General features: G+C 35.9%; 2 protein-coding genes and 2 pseudogenes across 4 annotated transcripts; 3 read left to right on the top strand and 1 right to left on the bottom strand.

Annotated features, from left to right (window-relative positions):
* The first annotated feature begins 162 nt into the window (after positions 1-162).
* Positions 163-5,716, top strand: LOC125843495 (glycerol-3-phosphate acyltransferase 9-like; annotated as a pseudogene).
* Positions 5,717-7,272: 1,556 nt separating this feature from the next.
* Positions 7,273-10,188, top strand: LOC125853021 (lysM domain-containing GPI-anchored protein 2). The gene is made up of 4 exons (XM_049532706.1): positions 7,273-8,038; positions 9,285-9,405; positions 9,508-9,698; positions 9,782-10,188. The coding sequence occupies exons 1-4, from the start codon at positions 7,384-7,386 to the stop codon at positions 9,889-9,891; spliced, it is 1,077 nt and encodes a 358-aa protein (XP_049388663.1). The 5' UTR covers positions 7,273-7,383; the 3' UTR covers positions 9,892-10,188.
* Positions 10,189-10,763: 575 nt separating this feature from the next.
* Positions 10,764-18,851, top strand: LOC125851600 (protein DETOXIFICATION 45, chloroplastic). 2 transcript variants are annotated; one of them, XM_049531377.1, is made up of 15 exons: positions 10,764-10,902; positions 11,822-12,219; positions 13,148-13,335; positions 13,851-13,994; positions 14,135-14,298; positions 15,103-15,238; positions 15,948-16,044; positions 16,125-16,225; positions 16,395-16,558; positions 16,879-16,950; positions 17,042-17,158; positions 17,314-17,409; positions 17,494-17,615; positions 17,928-17,985; positions 18,536-18,851. In XM_049531377.1, the coding sequence occupies exons 2-15, from the start codon at positions 11,867-11,869 to the stop codon at positions 18,545-18,547; spliced, it is 1,824 nt and encodes a 607-aa protein (XP_049387334.1). In that variant the 5' UTR covers positions 10,764-10,902; positions 11,822-11,866; the 3' UTR covers positions 18,548-18,851. The 2 variants fall into 2 exon arrangements, with proteins under 2 accessions (XP_049387334.1, XP_049387329.1); XM_049531372.1 differs by having other exon boundaries at positions 17,928-18,009.
* Positions 18,852-19,296: 445 nt separating this feature from the next.
* On the bottom strand, positions 19,297-21,303 carry LOC125853699 (probable flavin-containing monooxygenase 1; annotated as a pseudogene). Its single transcript, XR_007445203.1, has 5 exons — positions 20,802-21,303; positions 20,483-20,724; positions 20,242-20,417; positions 19,801-20,165; positions 19,297-19,732 (listed from the first exon to the last, which is right to left on the bottom strand). The product of XR_007445203.1 is annotated as a probable flavin-containing monooxygenase 1 (transcript).
* Positions 21,304-21,746: the final 443 nt, after the last annotated feature.

Here is a 21,746-nt window from a genome sequence, read left to right as displayed (position 1 = left end):
CTCAGGGGAGGAAATAAAAAAGATAAAAATACAAGTGTGGAAAGGTAAATTCTCCATGCCCAAACTTGTGATTGTGTTTGTCATTTTGGGATTCGCCTCGGGGCGAGACAGCCTACACTAGAAATGTCGATAAACACGCTAACAAATAAAAGAGATAACAAAATGGATCTGCACAACATTTTTTATTTTATTTTGGAGGTTTCTATTGCTTTGAGAATTGACTATGAGAAAGAAGAGCACGGAAAAGTATTGAGTTATATGATCTGGTTCTTCTATGAAAATATAATCAGAGTTTCACCTCTTCTTTTCTATTCTCATTTGATGTATATATCTTTTTTCCCCCATAAAATTATATATTATGAGTATATAAATATTTAATCATCTAATCTAAAAGCTTATAGATTTAGTTATGTTCTTAATAAAATAGATATTCGGTAATCTCGATTATTTCTTTCAAAATATATACTAAAGGTTTCATTTTAATTTGGCTTATGGTTTATATTAACGAAAATTTTCGTGAAATTAAATCTTTAATTCATTTTTGAAGTTGTTTCTCTATCCCTGCTCTTTTTTCTTCAAACTACTCTTATGAAAAGAACAATAACGTCAACGATTCAAAATAAAACTAATGAGGAAAGAAGTATAATTCCTAATTTTATTCAATGAGGATAAAATTAAACAAATTTCGTTCAATGAAGTCATTGGAGTACAAACTTTGGATTTAGCGGGTAATAATTTTTTTTCTTTTTATAATAAAGTTTAGTATATTCAAGTCATTAGTAGCAATAATATGCTTCATTTTATCATCCGTTGAAAAAAATTATGACTTATATTTTCTTTCCTTGTGAATTTTATTTTAAATCGTTGAGGTTAAGATTCTTCACATCAGGTTAATTTGAAGAAAAAGTAGTGGAGTGAGAGAAATAATAGAAAAAATTGCTAAAATATTTAATTTCTCGAGATATGGATTCCGTTAATATAAACCTAAGCTATTTGTATTTAAAAAAATGGACAAAGACCAAACATGATAAATTTTTGAATATTTAAAGAACTAAAATCGGTAAGTTTATAGTTAAGGGACTAAAACCGATAAGTGTATAGTTAAGAGACCAAAATTGATAAATTTTTGAATAGTTAAAAGACTAAATTCGTTAAGTGTATAATTAAAAGACCATTTTAGACCTACTGAAGACTATTTATGTCATTTTTCTGTATAAAGATTCAACAATTGTTTGTATTTTGATAGATAAATTACTACTCCATGTTAAATGTTGAAGCTCCGAATTGGAGTTGGATGGACCCGACTATCTTCGCTCTGAATCCATTCAAGAACCCCATGGCCTGTAAACCCGGTATCTTCTTAATTCCTTTTTTCTTTAATTACTTCTTTTCATCATCTTCCAACTTGCTTAATTTCTATTCCAGGCGATATTTCCCCCCACCCTAACTGAGGCTGCAAGTGCCTGCCATTATTGAATACGTCAGTTTCTCTTCATTCCCTACGTTCATTTTTACACCCACCCATGACTGCAAATTTACGAATTCTTCTGCATACAATTGCCCTCCCTTATTGTTTGAGAAACTTTACATATACCCATTTGCTTGCTTTCTCATAGCGTGTCAATTATGTAACCAATGTGACTGATAAATTGCCAATTCTTATATTACCCTTTGGATTTTGTCATTCTGGAGCTTGCTCTTTCAGTTTGAACGTATATATATCCCTTCTCATTTTTTCTTGCAGACCCGATGCTTCAAGTCGAATCCGCCAGAACGTTGGAACTGGAACATTTACTTGTTTCCTTTATGGATATGGGATTCTTTTCCCCCATAAGGTTTACCCTCTTTTATTTTTCTCATTTGTTAGTTACCCAGATAATTGCACTAGAATTCCATAGTTGTTCACCACCCCCATTGAAAGCTCACTTTCTTTCTAATGCAATTGCAAGAGTTCTTGTCTTGACAATAGGATGGATAATATATATTTCACTCTTGCTATATCCCGGTGCATAAAGTTCAGGAAAAAACTAAACTGTCTGATTTTCTTTCTTTGTTTGGTCCACCAAACTGACCTTTTTTCCTTTTCCTTAGTATCCGGTTAACACTTAAAACAAGAATCATCTAACAGAATGTGACAGAGAAACTATCCCTATTTAGAAACTAATTCTCGGTATCCATGTATTATGGGATGCTATCCCTAAGATTTTAGCAATCATGATGGAAACAAACCCAACCAACCAGCACTCTTATATATAATCAAAAGACGTAGTATTCAAATCAAAACAAGAATATTCTATACAATGTTCAAATTAGTGTTCAACAGATATTCAAATCAACTTGAGAGTCAGCCCTGATAGTGTCTTGACCCCCATCCAATTTGGGGCCCACCTGAGTAAGATAAATTGGCACTATTGTTTGGAAATTCTCTATTATCATTTAAGAGGTCTAGACTTGCTTATGTTGCACTTTTGTTCTTCTCTTGAAGAGTATCTATACATACTAAGGTTTCTGGCATCCTTGCTTTGATTAATTTTCTTAGAGGATTCTGGTGGAGCTGATATGCAGTTTCTTTGTTGCATCTTGGACTGGGGTTGTCAAATACCACGGCCCACGACCTAAGCAGGTACATCTTCTGCCATAATTGAGATCTTACATGTCAATGATTGATTTCGTTATCTTAGAGCAGATGACTGCATTTGCAGTGATCATGCAGAAGCATCCTGGATGGGTTGGTAAGAGGTCTAAAGCATTTGGCATTGTTTGCTCGTTCACTTTGTCTCTGTCAAAAGTTGCCAAGCTTTGATATGAAGATGTGTATATTAACCACTAAGAAAAAGGGCCAAATCGCCCCTCAACTATCATAAATGCTCCGTTTGCAAATAATCCCAAATATATCCCTGCTGTTAATAACATTAGCCATATATACCCTTAAAAACTAACAGACCTCCATGTCATTCTTCGACACATTTTAAATTTATTTAACTGATGTTATGGACGGCCATCTATGAATAAAACCCACCCCACCAAACTCACTGATTTTAGTAGCAAAAAATAGTTCTGGTTATGATAAAGTGGTTATTTCTGTAAACTTAGAATATTGTATGCATCCAGTCTTATTAAATCACCATGCCAATTATAAAAACAAGTTACCCTGCTGATACAGTCTAGGCCAAAGGTTGTCTAATCACTTCTGATTTCTAGCATTCCATTTGCTTATGTTCAAACCTTAAGGAGTATAGGGCGCTATACCCATCTCTGTTGAAGTGGGTCAACAGGGGCGACACAAGTATGACTTCTTGTACTGTCCTTCACCTTGTCATTAATGGTGGGGTGTCATTCGATTGTTTCAAAGTATTTAAATTATGTGGCTCAACTTCATTTGCATTATCAGTTGCCACCTTGAAGGGTGTCAAGTGCACTTGAGAAGAGAAATGGCACACATACTTAGGAACTTTGGGCTGCAAGCTTGTTTTTGTATAACTGCAAGATTACTGCAAAGCACCATTTTAGAAGGTGTTGGATGTATCTGGTTTAACCGCTCAGAAGGCAAGGATCATGAAATTGTAGCACGGAAATGTCAGAAGAATCATTATAGACATCTCACTCTGCAGTGTTTTTCTTACATATTTTAATTTTCAGGTTGAGGCAAGATGTTGAAGGGGCCGACAACAACCCTCTTCTTATATTCCCTGAGGGAACTTGTGTAAATAACCACTACACTGTCATGTTCAAAAAGGTAGGGCCAATGAATTCATTCATTTATACAATTTTCAATTGTTGAGCTTAGCTTGACCCAAATTTTAGGTCTTTCAAATATTCCCCTCTCAACCATGAGGAATTCTTTATTGTGAGTCGTTGGTTAAAGAGGAAACTGAAAAGTACATTTTATAGTATTTCTGATCTTCAATATATTTGAGTATCTTTAGGGTGTGGCTGGTATGAAGAAAATGTTTTCTTGGAAAATATTTTCTAGGAAAATAAGTGGGGATCTTACTTATTTTCTAGTGTTACATGAGCAAAAAATCTTATCCTAAAGTATTTGTATATAATCTAGACAAATACTATGGAAGGTGGGGGTAGGGGTGGTGAGGATTGAGGCTACGGGGGTGGGGGTGAAGATGAGGTGTGTTGGAGGGTTGGGAGGACACAATCAAAGTAGAATGCCACTAGTGAAACTTGTTTTTCCTACTTCTACTAGAGAAGTCATTTTCCTTATTTTTAAGAAACTTGTTTTTCTAAAGTAAATGTTTTCCAAAATTTTTGACCAGTGAATAGAAAAATTGGAAAAAAAATTCCTCCATACTGAACACATGCAAAAAGGGTGCTACTACAAGTTGGTTTTTTATGTGGATTTCCAAGTGTTTAAGTAATGGTTTTGATGACTCTATCCTTTTTCATGCATGATGAATAGGGAGCATTTGAACTCGGCTGCACTGTTTGTCCTGTTGCAATCAAGTACAACAAATTTTTTGTTGACGCCTTTTGGAATAGTAGAAAGTAAGGATTTCTTCATGTCAAGTTGCTTATTTGGTTTATTTGTTGGTATTCATCTCGTTATAGTCTTTCTTCTTTCCAGTTTGAAGTTTGTCTTTCTTCTATTAATTGCAGACAATCCTTCACAATGCACCTTTTGCAGCTCATGACATCTTGGGCTGTAGTCTGTGATGTTTGGTACCTGGAGCCTCAGAACATAAGACCTGGAGAGACTCCAATCGAGTTTGCAGAGAGGTTAAATTTCCGTTGTGAAAGCAGTAACTACTGGTTCTAACAGGGCATTTATCTTATCAGATGTGAGATATTAATTTTTGGACAGTACTCGTATTGAAGGTAATCGTTGCCAATTTTCTCTTTTCAGGGTGAGGGACATCATTTCTGTTAGAGCAGGTCTTAAAATGGTTCCTTGGGGTGGATATTTGAAATACTCTCATCCTAGCCCCAAGCATCGAGAGAGGAAGTATGTTTCCTATATCCCCCTCCCCACATGCTCACGCGCAAAAAAGTATTAGACTTAATACTTTGTGCCGTTTACAATTACTTTGATTTTTTGTAGTAACAGAGCTGATCCTTTACCTGCCTTTTATTGATTTCTTGATTGTTTTGTATTTTTTAATTTAAAATATGTTGCATGTGTGTTCTTTTTCTTTCAAGCTAAAATCTAATTTAATGTCTCTCTCGGTCTCATCCCCTGAACTTTTATGTTGATGGTGTTACTGACTACTATTGTTTTTGTAGAATGAAGTTGTGTAGTTCTCCTGCCACTATGACATTGTTGTCTTTGTTTGAATTTTCAATAGTAATACTAAAATTGCATCTATGTTTGAAGTGAACAGTTTGTTTGCTTTGTATGTCCAGGCAGCAGAGTTTTGCAGAATCAGTGTTGCGTCGACTGGATAATTGGATGTACTATGTTTTTGTCTCCATCTTCACTTTTGGCTTGAGAGCCGTTCAATTTGGAATAGTTGTCATATTATTCTTCCTTGTCAGCTTGACGTTTTGTGTTTCATCACTTTCTCTAACCATAGTTAAAAGAGTATATAAGTAGAAAATTGACAGTAATTGTGTGTGAAGCTCATTGCTTAAGTCTTTATGGTTTTGGATGTCCACGCAATCTTAAACTTTGTGACTGTTATTTTGTGGTTACTCTTCCATGATGAAGAAGATACTCTCTGTGTGTGTGAAAAAGAGAGATGACTGCTCTCTCCAATGGTGGACAGATGGGTTCAAATTCCATCTTTGGGTAATTTTTTTTTTATGACAAGGAAATCCGCAGTCGCTATCCTTTGGGTGCGCACAGGGTAAAACCTCCACTCCTATGCAATAGCTCGCAACGAGCTCGACCCAGAAGCAAACCCCTTACTTTCGCTGGCAAGGGATTTCAAACTTGAAACCTCCAATATGGAAGCTCCAAGCCTAGACCAATGGGCCGATCTTTGGGTAATTTTTAGAGGGCAGAATGCTGAATAAACTAAATAATGTTGGCTGTTGTTTTCTTGTGCACGTGGTTTTCCCAGTCATTGTCGTTTGTGAAATTAATTGTTGGCTAGGGAATCCCAGAAGAAATTAAGACAAAGAGTTACCAACTCAAGTGTTTGTTTGTTTTTCCAAAGTTTAATGATTCTTTTTGGTGGGAATATTTATTTGCCCAAAGTTTGAAACCAAGGCCTGGAGTAACAATCGCTGCAGCCTTTACGTTAGAAAGGAATTTCTTGCAAATTCCAAAGACCTAAAAGAATCATTTTAATTCCCATGATATGAATTACAAGACAACAACAACCTGAACAGAGGTTGTCAGCTGGTCAATTTTTTCACACATGTTTGGCCTCTAATTATTATGATAATAATTCCAACCCTTTTTCTCTATTTACATATTTGATGTTGATCTGTTTTAATGTGTGTTTTTCCTTTTTCTCCTCCAAAAGTTGTAGCATATGAAGTTAAAGATAAATATTTGATACCATATAGTACACTTTTTGGCTGAGGGAAAATTTTGAACTTTGGGGACCCTATCTATACTATACTATACTAGGACTATTCATCTTTTAGAATTTCATTTTCACGTGAAGTTGGGATCCGTGTCACTATTGAAGATGTATTTATTATTATTATTATTATCTTCTTTTTGAGTCACTTGCGTTACTTTTATAATATATATATATGTTCAACGGTTTTGGGCTGTTTGAATTTTGATAATTAATTCCCTCTTCCATTTTAGTTGACTTAGTCTACGGGTGATGCTTATACTAGAGACTAATTGAGATGGAAAATAAATAAATTTCAAATCAAGTATAGAAAAGAAAATGATGAACCATTAATTTTGAATATGCAAAGTAAAATGAAATGTACAACAAAAGCGTATTTAATGTTGTGAGACTATTCAACTTTCACGATTTTAGTATTAAGAAACTGACTCTGGATTTTCCACATCAGAACTATCCAACAAGGTTTTAAACTCAAATGAATGAATTGAATATTACTTATATATCTTCTAAACTGACCCGTAACAAAGAATGTGAATTTCTACAATTTAAATACATCAACATCTCTGTTGACCCAAAAAAGAAAAATAGAAAAAGAATGGCGTGGAAACAATCTTAAATTTTTTAAAATTATAATTACAAAAAAAAAGAAAAAACTTATTTAATAAATTGAGACGTATTTGGAGTATATGGCAAATAAAGGCGGAGACAAGACAAAGACTAAACTGTTTTCCATTTTCCGTTTTCTCATATTCAGACCATCTTCTTACTACCCACTAATTAATTCGCCCCACTACTTATAATATCCCCCTCTCTCTCCCCACTACTCAAATCATGTGTAACGCCATTAGTATTACTATTTTGTAACATCCATTCTCCATTTTTTCTACACACAGAGAGAAAAAAAATGGATTCTTTTTCGAGGCTGACTACTACTACTCTTGTTTCCCTCTTATGGCTGCTCACCATTTCATCTCCGGCTGAAGCTTCCTTCAGTTGCACCTCCGCTGGAACTTGTGACGCCATTATTGACTATACCTTACCCAACGCCACTACCTTTAATGCCGTCAAGAAACTCTTCAACGTAAAGAACCTCCGTTCCCTTCTCGGCGTCAACAATCTCCCTGTCAATACCCCTGCTGATAACAAATTACCCGCCAATCAAACCATCAAAATCCCCTTTCCTTGTCTCTGTAGAAACGGTACCGGAATAGCCAACAAACGCCCCATTTACACCGTCGTCTCCGGCGACTTCCTATCCCACATAGTTACCGACATCTTCGCCGGTTTATTCACTGTTGAGGAACTTCAGACGGTTAACAATATATCTAACCCCAATTTGATACAACCCGGGGATAAATTGTGGATCCCACTTCCTTGCAGCTGCGACGACGTTGACGGTGAAAAGGTTGTTCATTATGGTCGATTGGTGAGCAGTGGCAACAGCATTGAGGCTATTGCTCAGCAGTACAATGTCTCTCAGGAAACCCTTTTGAGGTTGAATGGTTTAGCAAGTCCTAAAGAACTTTTAGCTGGCGCTGTTCTTGACGTTCCCCTTAAAGGTACTCACTCACTCCTATCCTATTGCCTTTTCATTTCTCAAAAGTGCACTATCCTAAATTTATGAATACACAATCAATTGGGTATTGCCTAACTGCGAGGACTCAAAACTCTGAATTGACATAGGCAGTGCAGTGGCCACACGTCACCCCCCAGGCTGTAGATGCTCATGGACTCTAAAGTTAAAGAGGCCTGTGGAGCATATATCAATTAAATGTTTTCATCTGTTTAGCCCCTTTAAAACATAAAAGGGAAAAAGGACAAATATACCTCGTAAATGGTATATCCGTCATACTTGGTGCCGCTACCTTCTAAAAACTAGAACATACATGCGTGGAACAATCTTATCCGTCCATCCGATAATTAATAAATGTCGGATCGGTGGATAAGATTATGACACGTGTATGTCCGTTAATATAAATGGTATATATGCTCTAGTTTTTGGACGGCATGGGCATCAATGTTCCAAAAGTATGACAGAGGGTATCTGCATATCATTTATGATACGATAGTTCGAGGTATATTTGTCCTTTTTCCCAACAAAAAAATTATGTGTAGCCCTATTGGACATCCAAGGGAGTGGCTATTAATGTCAATGAAGTGGGACTGATCTAGGCAATCAGGGTTCAAGACAAAATAATGAGCTGATTTTTTCCATCTACCTTGGCCGTAGTGGGAAGTCCCGGTATCTGTTATGTTGGGAGGTAGCCAGGTATTATGTGCGTACGCTGGAGGACATCACTGTTATAAAAGAAAAAAGACGTGTTGCCTTATTGGCTTGTTAAAACGTAAAAGCCTATGTTCATTAGAAATTTCTTTTACCTTTTCCCGCAACTTCGTACTTGCTGAATTGATTCTTGTATCCGTAGTCGTTCCTACAATAGTTAAAAGCTTCTGGTAGAAGAAGGTTTTTTAACATCTTGTCATGTTTCATTCAATGAACTATGGCTTGATGAGATCAAATTTACAAAAAATCTAGATTACCTTCTATTTGTGATATTTGAGTGGCTGACCTCAATGGCCTTAGGGCATGCTAAACATTGGTGTCCTAAGAATGCATGGATTGGAATTTGGAACACACTTCCCTTATGGAATGGAACACCTTGTAGTTTCTCTTTTCAGATTTTCAATTAAAATAAAAATAAAAATGATAAGATCTAGAAGATTGATTATTAAATCTAGTTGTGCAAATCATCATTAACCATATTTTTGGAATTTTCCCATGATTCAAAAGTGTTTGATTTGCAGCTTGCCAATCAACGGTGAGCAATGCCTCACTGGACTATCCTTTGCTAGTGCCAAATGACACATATGTCTTCACTGCTGCCAATTGTGTAACGTGCAAGTGTGATGCTGCGAGCAACTGGACGTAAGTAGCTGAACCAATGATGTTTGTGTTACAACTGGAGTACTCTTGATCAATATAATCTAACGTTGTTGCATCACATCATCAATCCCTTTTCTACTGCAGGTTGCAATGCCAACCATCCCAGATAAAGTCATCTCTTTGGAAGACATGCCCGTCAATGCAGTGCCAAGGTTTAGATAACTTGTACATTGGGAATGTGACCACGTCTTCAGAGTGTAATTCCACATCTTGTGCTTATGCTGGTTACAGCAACCAGACCATTTTTACCACAAGCACTCAGTTAACTTGCCCTGGTAATTATTCAGTTTACACACTTAAAATTGGTTGATAAGACTAATTATGCACTAAACTAAGACATGTTTTGTTGTTGGTACAGCCTCTGACAATAGCGCTTTCGGAATGAGGCCAGGGACATGGAGATGGAGATGGAATGTCATCCTGGTTGCTGCTATCTCTATGTACTCCATGGTTATAGGAAATCTGTAAAAGGGTGTAGGCTTTTTTAGCTTTATTTCAGTTCATCCACGAACATGATCTCTTCTTTTCCCACTTTACACACCGCTACTTGTTTCCAGATTCTAAACTGACTGTTCAATTTAATAAGTATTTCTTTTGCTGAATGCAATGCCGGTTTGATTGTCCAAATTAATTATTCTACTTCAAACAAGAGTAGATTTTCACATTCTTAGTACACCTTTTGCATGGTGGTCTTTCGAAATTGTATTAAATTTGGTCAATACTCAGGAAATGAAGAAAAAACAATAAATTAATTTCTCTCTAAACGAAATGCTACTGTTTTTACATTTCCGTCTTATGTTATCTTTCATTTTGTTCCATTCCATGTATACTATCAATTAATTAAACACCCTTTTTATATCCAACCAATTTTATAGTATTTATATATTATATACACAAGTGAACAAAAATGACAATTCTGAAATTTCAGAAGAACTTCCAAGTACAAATTATTACTCTAAAAGTGAATGATATTTGATTCATTAGTATTTGCCCATTGGGATAATGATTTTCAATAGATTAATGTCTAATGAACATAATTTACATATAAGATAATTTTTTTGAATATTCAAAATTTGAAGTACCAAATTCAATATTAACTTGAGAAATCCAAAATTTGAATTTTGAACTTGGTCAAATTAGGCTAACCCTACAAATTGTTATTCTTTGAAAGATAAAAAAGACTTGTGATAAAAATTAGTACTCATATGATGAGTATATTTATTTTTTGAAAAGACATATGATTTAAAATAAACGGATTTTAGAAAGGCGACATGCTACATACCTTTAACTAACAAAAAAAAAAGAAAAGAAAGAAAAAGAGAGAAGGTTTGAGTAAGGAAAGGAAGTAGTAATATACTAATAGGTTTGAAAAGGGAATGCTATGGCAAAAATTGGTTTAATCGACTCTGTTTCTTCCTTTGTATAATTCTGGTTTGGCCCTTCCCTTCCCTTCTCTACCGGCGGCAGCCTCTTCACTAGGTATCATACTCAATTTCCTTTGTTCAATTACTGAATTCCCCTTTTATTTCTAATCCATCTGCGCTTAACTCTTTCTTCAAATCACCGCCTACCTTTATTAACCATTGCTGCGAGAAAGCGGTTGACAAATACGAGGGTTTCTTTCTCCCTCTATTTCTTTCATTACAGATTTTTAGGTTAACATATTTGCATTTTGTTGATGTTAAAAGACAAACAACCTTACATTTATCAAAACATACCATCCTAGTCTACAATTCATCCAACAACAAAAAAAAAAAGTTGCCATCTTGCCTAGAGTTTTACACCGTATAGCTTCAACTGTACAATCAGTCCTGTTCTAGGAAATCACTTTATCACTCCTTTGGATGGTTGTTACCCATTATATTGTATTGTATCCTTAGTTTTTATACCATGTTTGTTTTGATTGTTCCATAAATTTTATTGTATCAATATAGTTAATTCATTGTTAGGTAACGACGAAAAGGCCTATTTTGTGTAACGATCTATTTAGTATGGTCGCGTTGTTACCTTAATATTTTCTTTTTATTTATTTTTACTTATTATTTAATAATCTTATTTTATCATTTACCCTACATTTCATAGTTGTTTTACCTCGTACCCTAGTTTTTTTAAGGTTATCATTTAAATTATGGATGTGGACATAGAACGATATAATCTGTCCAAATGTTCTATTCATTAATACAATACAATATAACACACTACAATAGTTACATTATGACTCAATATGTAACAACCATTCAAACAAAGTGTAAACAAAAAAGTAGTACCAATTTTAGGATTAAACAGTTGGGCGCGTTTCTTGTTTTTCTGAAATTTTTTCCCTCTTCTTTATGTTTTTTTCTCTCTACAGTTGATGTATTCCAATATATTTGTTCTTAAGTTTTTGAATGACTATCAGGTCCTTCTACTTTGATTATGAAGTGAGGGACACCAGCTTATAAAAATGGCAGCTGCACAATTGACCAGTAAGGCGATGTATAATGGGTTTACTGAATTGGAAGTGAAAGAGGAGATTTCCAAAAGCTGCTCGTTAAGATTCTCAAATCGCCGTTGTAGTTCCTTTTCAAGAATCAATCAGAATAGCTTGAAACATGTTTATGGTAGCAACAATTGTTCTTTATCGATTGGAAAAAGCAAAAGATTTTCATATTCACCTGTTCTTTTCCCAAGGAAGCGGAAATCTTTAAGGTTCCATAATAAGTTCAGTTCAGAGAGTGGTGCGGAAGCTTCTGATTTGCAGGATACCACTGCTGTAAAGGGAATAGATTATCTCTCAAGCTCAAGTGGAGAAGTAGAGTAAGACCCTGATCTTACTTAAGTTTTCTGGATTGTAGCTTTTTCTGATGCTAGGCAGACATGATTAGGAGCCTACTAGCAGTCATTCCCCATCGTTATGTGCATACGTTGTTTTCACTAAATCCCTTGTCAGGGTCACTTCTTCAATCTCTGTGTCTAACTTGGAGTGTTTTTCCTGTGACTATGAAGTGTTATCGAAGTAAGATCTTATTAGAATTGGCAGAACAAAAAAAATAATCTCTCACTAGATATTTTCCGGAGGTAGATTGTTACACTGGGTATGTTGTTGTTGTTGTAGATTGTCCCCCACCCCCCCAAAAAAAAAGTCGATGATTCCCTTGATGATGGTCACAACCAACAAGTGCACTTTCCCACACCTTATTAAGCTTTCCTGTTTCCATTGTATCTAGCGCGGAGCTTTTACTTCCATCCTGCATCAGAATATTTACAGTAACATTGTTGTAACATGGTTATTACCTGTCCACGATCTTGGTACTTCTAGCTTTGGTATCTCAATTAAAGGCCCTCCTAGAATGGGCAAGGACAGTCAGTTGTTGGCTTAATTGTCTGGGCTTGGGAACTTTAGTATCTATGAAAAAATTGAAGTTATAAAGCCTTCACACTTGTTGTCTCTGCATTACACATTTTCAAAGTAATTATTGCAGAGGTTAGGTTCATTGATGAAACTTAGAGATCTTAACTGAGCCTAATATATATTCTACTCTACATACTGATGTTTACATGTTAATTCTTTTTATGGATATTCCGGCTGGCTACAATATGTATTGCGTTTATGTGGTTAAATCTTGACAAAGTGGCATTACTGATTTGTCTTTTTGATGGTTTTCAAGTCAGCTTATGTTGCTGGTCCACATCCCTCCTTTGCTGATCTAGTTTTCTTCTTTTCAAATCCTTTTGTTGGTTTCAGTGAGTTGAATGAGACTGTTCCCATTATAACAAATGTCGAAAGTGAATCAATAGAAGAGGCTCCTACAAGCTCATCTCAATCTGAGGATGTCAGGCGTGAGCTTGTGATGCTGTCTTTGCCAGCAATTGCTGGACAGGCCATTGACCCTTTGGCACAGTTAATGGAGACTGCTTATATTGGGCGCCTGGGTAAGGTGGAACTTTTGCACATTCAGCATTTTTATGCAACTCTTTGATTGAATTTTAGAATCTCCTGAGATCACAGATGAACTGGTACAACAATTTCTATTCGGGGGGGTGGTGCGAAAACTTATGTCAATGACTAGCATCAATTTGTCGTTAAGGAAGAGAATTTAGGATCTTATATTAACGACGACCCTTAACGGTTATGCTTGTACCGATTTAGCATATATAACTTAACTAATTTTGTTGTGGCTACCAGATGTACTTTAGTTACTATACTATTTAAAGTGTGTGCTATCCTTCAGCTCGTGAGACTAGAAAAACATAATGTTCCCTATCTGTATTCTTTAAAAGAATTTGATTTTCTTGATCGTGTCCAGTGAAGCTGGAAATGGGATTTTTGAGTTTTTCCCATTTTCCTTTATGAGGGGTACCATGAAGGGGTGGAGGGAGTGTTGGCTTTATGTGCCTTCTTCTTTCCTGTTACTGTTTGAAGCTTGAGAGTTATTTCTGCCTTACAGGTTCTGTGGAATTAGCTTCAGCTGGTGTCTCAATATCAATTTTTAACATTATATCAAAGCTTTTTAATATTCCTCTACTTAGTGTTGCTACATCTTTCGTCGCTGAAGACATCGCCAAGAATGCAACCAAAGTTTACATGTCAGGTAAATGGAGTGTTAACTTTTTCTCATTCATTGTTATAATTGCTTAGGTATTCAACTGACCTAGAGTTGGTGTTCCTACTAAAAGGCTTAGGACTCATGCTCCGACTTTTATAACGCTCATTTGTCGATACGTTGTGCAGAGGGGGTAAATGGCACTGGTAGACTTCCCACTGGGGTAGCAGAAAGGCATCAGTTCTCTTCTGTGTCTACCGCATTATTTTTAGCAGTTGGCATCGGCATAATTGAAGCTTTGGCTTTGGCGTTGGGATCTGAACTACTTCTTGGTTTAATGGGCATATCATCCGTACGATGGCATATATATTTTCTCACTTCCCAGTCTTTCATTTGAGTTCCTTCTTTTTGTGCTTGCTTTAATTTGTGTGAAGTATGTATTCAGCACGTGAGTGCACATAATATCCTGAAGAAGTAAAAGTTTTAAATAAGGGTCACAAGAGACCATTTTTGTCCTGGCTAATTTATAACTCATACAATTTTTATGTTTATTTTTGCCTGACAAAGTTTGTTTGGTTTTACTGACTCCTTTTTAATTCTACTTTTTCCGTTTTTTCCCGGAGTGATGGGCCTGTTAATAGGGAAAACAGAAGTGAATGGAGAGAGACCTTTATGAAATTGGTAGCACGCACCACTTTGGTGCGAAGTGAAGTTGCAATCATTACGCTAGGCTGCAACTTCGATATCAACCTGTGTAATTTGATGATGTCTACTAATAATCTGATAGTGTGAAATAATATAGTGAATTCCATCTTAAGGAACATAAAACCTATTTAGTTTGACTAAGTTGTGGCGTCTGAGTTTTTCATTTTGGTAATTCATGTTTGCAACCTGAGTGGTTTGAGTTTTTTTTTGTTGTTTAGCTAATTTTATTTAGTAATTCGTATACTAGATTCTCATATGGTTATTGGGAGGAGAAAAATCTTGATGACTTATAAGACGATGTTTGGTTAGGAAAATAGCAAAGTTATTTGTGGCTTCCTAAAATATTTTATCACAATTTTCTTGTTATGCTGGCCCTTCAAACACACATTGTTGTGTACATGCATAAAGATTTTCTTATGAGTTCTTACTAAAAAAATTGTTTTGTTTGTAGACTTCACCTATGAGAGTTCCAGCAAAACAATTTCTTGCTGTGCGTGCTCTTGGTGCCCCTGCATTTGTAGTTTCCTTGGCCCTTCAAGGCATATTCCGTGGATTTAAGGATACAAAGACTCCAGTCTTCTGTTTAGGCAAGTTTTGGATCCTTGGCTATTTAAGTGATAATAGTTCTTGCCCAATATCCTTTCTGCTGATTCCATTTATGCAGTTTTGACATAGAAATTCCAACTTTTGGGTATCCTAAATTTGTGGCAGGCAATGCTCCCTTCAATAACGTTCTAATTAACCTGGAACACCTTTGTCATCTAAGTCATATATATCTTCTCCTCTAAATCACTGTATTCTTAACTTAATTGCTTATTTGCACTTGAGTTTGTTCAGTATGTATACTGATGAAGGTGGAAAATGGAAATATTTCCTTTATCACCCCCAGTTTGGACCAAAATTCTTACAGAATAATATTTATATATTACATAAAAATATGTTTGTATGCTTAATGTACTCATAAACTTACAGTCATGTAAACTTTGTTTGATCACTAAAATAATAATATTGTGATAAAAAAGTTAAATCGGAGGGAATAAAATCTAAAGCTTTTTTGATAATGAAATACTATCTGATCAATGTTTATTGTTAAATAAATAATTGGATAGTGTAAAAGATTCTTGTGCAAGTGTTATACGGGAAAAATGCCCAAAAAGATAAGTTTTTCCTCATCTTCTTAAGGATGTCTGCAAATGCAATTTGCTGTAATTACAAATGCAATTCTTTATCGTTCTTAGATATGTTAATGGAGCTAAAGTTGTACCTTTGTAATGATATAGCATATTATTTGTGCAGGCATTGGAAACTTTGCAGCTATATTTTTGTTTCCCTTACTTATGTACTATTTCGGCTTGGGTGTGTCCGGAGCTGCCATATCCACTGTCATTTCACAGTTTGTGCTTCTCTACTGTCTTAAACTTTTGTTCTTTTTATCTTTATATGATGAAATACTTATAAGCTTCAATTTTCTAGATACCTAGTGGCCTTTTCTATGATGTGGTATTTAAATCAGAGAGTAATGATATTACCTCCACGATTTGAAGAGCTGCAATTTGGTGGCTATTTAAAATCTGGTTAGTGGTTATTCTTGAGATGTGTATTCCAAGATTCCTTCTATTTGATAAACAAGCTCTCCTCTGTGCTTGTGCCACAACAATCTCTTGATGTTTGTTGCATTTCATATCTGTATACTTTTCATGATAGTTAAAGGGTTCTTCTAATTTTGTATTTGTGCTGCCTTAGGTGGATTTCTCATTGGAAGAACTCTTTCTGTCCTTTTCACAATGACACTTGCTACATCAATGGCTGCTCGTCAAGGTGCTGTAGCAATGGCGGCTCACCAAATATGCTTACAAGTTTGGCTAGCTGTCTCCCTCCTCACAGATGCACTGGCTGCATCTGCACAAGTAAATTGATATAAATGAAATCCTCTTTATCCCTATGGGTCTAATTCGACTCGTAACTTCTCTTTTTCTCATGTACCTCCTACATCAGAACCTATCTGTCTTTTTGTGCATGTATATTTATCCCATATGCTTATGTCTATACTTTTTCTTGCTTATGGTGTGTGCTTCATGTTTGAATCGGCAACTACTTCTGGTGCTTCAAAGCTTTCAAATACCATATGTCAGATGATATATTATAAGATTCGACCAGTAATAGTTGATCTCTTGCATCTTATCACAATTTTTCAGTTTGAGACAACTTCTCTTTACTTTGTTTCCAGGCGTTGATTGCTAGTTATTTATCAAAAGGCGATTACGTGGTGGCAACTGAAATTACACACTATGTTCTAAAGGTTTGTGCTTCCCTTCTTTTTTGTGCCGTTGAGCTCTGCAAGTTTGTGAGACACTCTACACTAATAATGAATTTGGACCTATAATTTGCAGATAGGGCTAGTTGCAGGTGTGTTTTTGGCGGCTGCATTAGGTGTTTCTTTTGGCTCTTTATCTACTTTATTTACCAAGGACACAGAGGTGCTAGCTGTGGTTAGTACAGGTTTATTGGTACGTCTTTAAACCTTTGGGAGTATTTGGTTAAATTTAATTTGTCAGTGATTTACCTATGAGTAAGATGTTCTTATCTTCGAATGGTTCTCTGAAGAGTTCGGTTAATGCTCAGAAACTAAGTTTTAAATTGTAAAATTGCAAAATTGCTGCAGTTTGTCAGTGCCAGTCAACCAATAAATGCTCTTGCGTTTATCTTTGATGGCCTCCATTATGGTGTTTCAGACTTCGCTTATGCAGCTCGTTCCATGGTAAGCTTGTAGTGCATTATGATTCAATACTTACCAAGTATATATATTTATATTCAGAAGTCGTGTTCTTTCTTTGGCATACAGATGTTGGTGGGGGCAATATCATCTGCATTTCTGCTTTGTGCTCCTAGACTTCTTGGTCTTCCTGGTGTTTGGTTGGGATTGACCCTTTTCATGGGCTTACGCATGATGGCTGGGTTTATCAGGTAATGGATACCCGTCATCTTCCTCCTTTTTGCATGCCAATTAGAAATGTGCTTTAGCGGGATTACATTTGTGGTTCCATTTTTTTCCTGGACTAGATTCTTCTGGTGCTATCTGTACTGTTCTTTGTCTGTGTTCTGGGAGGTATTTTCCATTGATTTATCAATTGGAGGTTTTTAACGAGTTAATGTTAGATATGCATAATGTTTCAGGAATTCTAGATGAGCACTGCTTGTGTTAGTAGTTTGGATAACTGAAATTTTCAAATTTCCAGTTATATTACATGCTTTATCACAAAGCATTTTTACGTTCAGGTTATTGTCAAAGAAAAGTCCTTGGTGGTTTCTGCATTGTGACACAAATGAAGCTAAGGTTAGTAGAATTCTCATTTCGAAGGTATAGCAACAAAATTTTGATGAAACTTCTTTATCCCCCGCATAACAAATTCCTACATTGTTGTCTCTGCATGACAGTCGCTGTATGTACTGTATTACAGTAGTTGCATAACTAATTAATTAGGACAAACCTGAAAATATAGGGATGTCAGCCAATTGTCTTATCTGATGCAGTTTTGAAATGATGGTCTGCTATCTTAGTACTAAAGAAATGAATATCCTGCTTCTGTCATTCCTGGAAAGATGATGTAATAATTACCCACGCACAATGACCAAATTTTAACCGAGTACTTGGTATATTCAAGTAAAGTAATAAGATGCTTTTAATTAACTGGGACAAACCTATTTTGTCATTTTTAAACTACACAATGCCATTATAATCCATTGACCTATTCTTTCTTTATTTTTCGTTTGCCTTGTATCCAATATTATTCATCTGAAAATTTTAAGATAGTCCAGTGCTGCTAATCAGCTGATAAATGTTATTTCTGTTTATTAACTTTATCTTATTCCGCGTTCTCTTTCAGGTTATTAGTTGAGTGGATTAGATTTCAGACCTTTGAAACTTATGAAACCTCCTTTCATATTCCTGATTAACTTAGCTTTCTTGGATGTTGTCTTTTTCTCTGAAAGTAGGATTACTGAGTCTCTATCCTCCATGGGTACTTGCTTTCTTAGTTATTGTTTTTCCTTTATTCCCTCCTCTGAAGTTATTTTCTGGGGGGTGGTGGATGTTCGAAGATTCATCATGACTGCAATAATGCCTTGTGGCTTGGTCTGTCTTATGTACATAAGTTGGAACATCTGTATATATATACTTATCGGCATTACTTCCTTATGTACATATGTACCATGTAACTTCTTGCTTTTAGAGGAAAATGTTGGGCATCTTGGCTTAAGAAGTCAGCTTTGCTAGAACGAAAGGAAATAAAAAAGGTTAATTAGAGCATCCCTTGAATTTCTTGAGGTCAATCAATCCCTAATGATCTTGCAAACTTGCTGTACACAAAATACATGTTGAATCGCCTTTCAATGACTATCTATGGGAAAAATAATTGGGATGTGTTCAATGAGTTTTGTAGTGTTTGGTTCTCTGTGTTAACCTACCTGTGGATTTTTATATCCAGCTTATCATATTGAAGCATGCGAGAACAACACTGTTGTATTGTCATTCTACCTTAAGTTTGTTGAAGTGTAGCGCAGATTAAAAGGAACACAGCATGAATGAATGTCAAGCTGGCTTTGGTGGGTGGAATTATTAACCTTTTTATTTTCAATGAGAAATGACAAATTACACTTTTTAGACGGTAAAACAACGGTGAGGAAGAAGTAAAAACACAAAAGAGAAAGCCCAGGAAGGGGAAGTTGGGTGCTGATCTTATATTGGGCCTGTGTAATCCATTGGTCCGTAAGGTTCAAACCACTCAGCCCAAAGACCCTTTTTCCTCTTAGGATTCCAGCCCATGTCCTTGCAGAGTTGGTCGTTGTGCCAAATATGCAATGCACCGATGCATGATTTCCTGTAGTACTTCTTTGAGTATCTCTTCTTGTATTTATCCCATTCCGCTATGTCTTTCTCCATCGTCTTTATGCTAGGCAGCTTGAATTTTCCATCAAGAAGCTCTGCCAGCCATCGGCACCTTATTTCTGAGGTGTATAGATTTGCTATGCTTTCTGAGAATCCAATAATTGCCAGTTGTGGAATTTGGGGATGAATGCATTCCCTGATAATAAGTCAGAAGTATAAATATTTATTATTTTCACAGCAAGTGTTGTTTTATGTATTACTCACCTATAGAGGGGAACTGCAGCAGAATCGTCTGTGCCTGCTATGAGTTGCTGATATTTTGGTGATTCAAAAATGTGTTTGAGCTTATCAATTCCGTTGAAGCCTGTGGCGAGTATGACTAAGTCAGATTTAATGGGTTCGGCCTCCTGACCTTCAAGCACAATGCCTTGTTTAGTAAATCCAAAACTCTTAGCTTTCTTGAGTTTGAGACGTCCTTCCTCAACTCTGTCGTAGAAACCCTGAGGCACTGTAGAAATTAAACAGGCACTCAATTCGTTTAAGAAACTATGATCTGGCACCATCCCGTGCTTTGAAAGCCCGAGCTTGTGTTTTATATAGCTTTCCACAAACTTTGAGAAGCCCCACCTCTGTAAAATGGATGAATTAGAGTAATAATATTTGTAGCTGAGTTTTATTATTAATTAAGATAATAAAAGGAATTACCAGAGGTGAGAGAATTGTAGCTATGAGATATAAAAGAAGGCCTTCACCGGGTTTATGCACTGTAAGTTCTGAGAATCTATTCAAATAGAGTTTTGCCATTGGGAATCCCCAGGGGAAATAATCAGGAACGTTCCAATGTGGTGTCCTGATTATTACGGTGCACGGACGTTCAACCCCTGCAAAATTGATTGTTACGTTGATGGAAGAAAACAAAAGCTGAATTGAATTCATGTCTTACTACCATTTACTGTGGAGGACTCCATGGCAATGTCCAGTCCTGATTTTTGGAATCCAACAACGGCTACATGTTTTCCTTCCTTTGACAAAGTCGGTTGCAGTTGTGGAGTCCATCTTTGAATAATCCATTGAATGGATTACTTTGCCTTCAAAAGCTTCAGGACCTTTGTTTTGAGGGAATTCAGGTATGTTTGGGACTTGACTGAACTTTCCCACACAAACTACTACATAATCAACTTGGTATACCTGCTGCATACATTGAGTAATCAGAAGGATGTGTATTAATTATGTTTTGAAATCTATGTTTGATTAGTAGTGGTTACCTTTATGGATAGGGTTGGAGTGTGTTGTACAGTAACGTTCCATTTGCCATTAGACATCCATTCTCGACCGGTTCCATTGCCACCATCATCTTCATAGCTAAGGCTCAATACTTTGTTATTGAACTGAATGTGTCTCACCAAATCAAAGTGACGTGCGTATGATTCAATGTACTCCAACACCGTGTGTTGATCGGGAAACACTTCGGTTACAGAATCAGGCCATGGAAAATCAGAGAATTGGTAAAGGGGTTTTGGTGTCTGCAGTTTAGTGCTCTCAATAGTCTTACTCCAAACACCTCCAATGCTACTTTCTGACTCGAAAACAATTGGATCAAATCCTTTGGAAATTGCATATTTGCAGGCCAAGAGACCGCTGATTCCACCTCCAATTATTCCTATCACCTCCTTCCTTCTCCCATCACAATTTGCCATTTCTCTCTCACTAATATAAATGTGCCGATTGAATGTTCATTTTTAGGAATACCATTTACACTATTTATAACACTACTGGCCCCATCATGATTTCATTAACTTCTTAACTAATAATTAATCTTATATTGACTTGACACAGTTCTTAAGAAAACTTTTATTAGAAATATAGATACCCAGTAATATGAGACGGAAGGAGTAATACTTATTTATTTTGGCTAACCATGAATAAATAATATATACGACTCCAAAAACTAGTGCTTGGCCAGGTCGATTTAGACAAAACTTGATATTTTACTAGCCCTCGATTTCCTCATTGTTTTATTATACTTGATTCGAATTAAAAAAAACAGTTAGAACGTGATTGTGAATGATTTCATTTTCTACATTATTGAACAATTAATTAGTGAAAATCGTACCATCATGGTTCATTTTTCCAGGTGGCGTTTTTCCATGGTATGATTCGATTGTTTTTTTATACCCTCTCAAATTTTGCTTTAAAACTCTCCCTTCAAC

Source organism: Solanum stenotomum, chromosome 1 (genome assembly GCF_019186545.1).
Source record: "Solanum stenotomum isolate F172 chromosome 1, ASM1918654v1, whole genome shotgun sequence".
NCBI lineage: Eukaryota > Viridiplantae > Streptophyta > Magnoliopsida > Solanales > Solanaceae > Solanum > Solanum stenotomum.
Note: the sequence above shows the minus strand (reverse complement) of the source record. Positions and strands in the feature narration are given on the sequence as shown.

Bases quoted from the DNA above. Each gene is read 5' to 3' on its own strand.
- LOC125851600 (XM_049531372.1), top strand. From the start codon at position 11,867: ATGGCAGCTGCACAATTGACCAGTAAGGCGATGTATAATGGGTTTACT. The intron at 14,299-15,102 runs GTACGATGGCAT...TTTTGTTTGTAG, and splicing joins GTTTAATGGGCATATCATCC to ACTTCACCTATGAGAGTTCC. The intron at 16,559-16,878 runs GTAAATTGATAT...CTTTGTTTCCAG, and splicing joins CACTGGCTGCATCTGCACAA to GCGTTGATTGCTAGTTATTT.
- LOC125853021 (XM_049532706.1), top strand. From the start codon at position 7,384: ATGGATTCTTTTTCGAGGCTGACTACTACTACTCTTGTTTCCCTCTTA. The intron at 8,039-9,284 runs GTACTCACTCAC...TTTGATTTGCAG, and splicing joins TCTTGACGTTCCCCTTAAAG to CTTGCCAATCAACGGTGAGC. The intron at 9,406-9,507 runs GTAAGTAGCTGA...TTTCTACTGCAG, and splicing joins GATGCTGCGAGCAACTGGAC to GTTGCAATGCCAACCATCCC.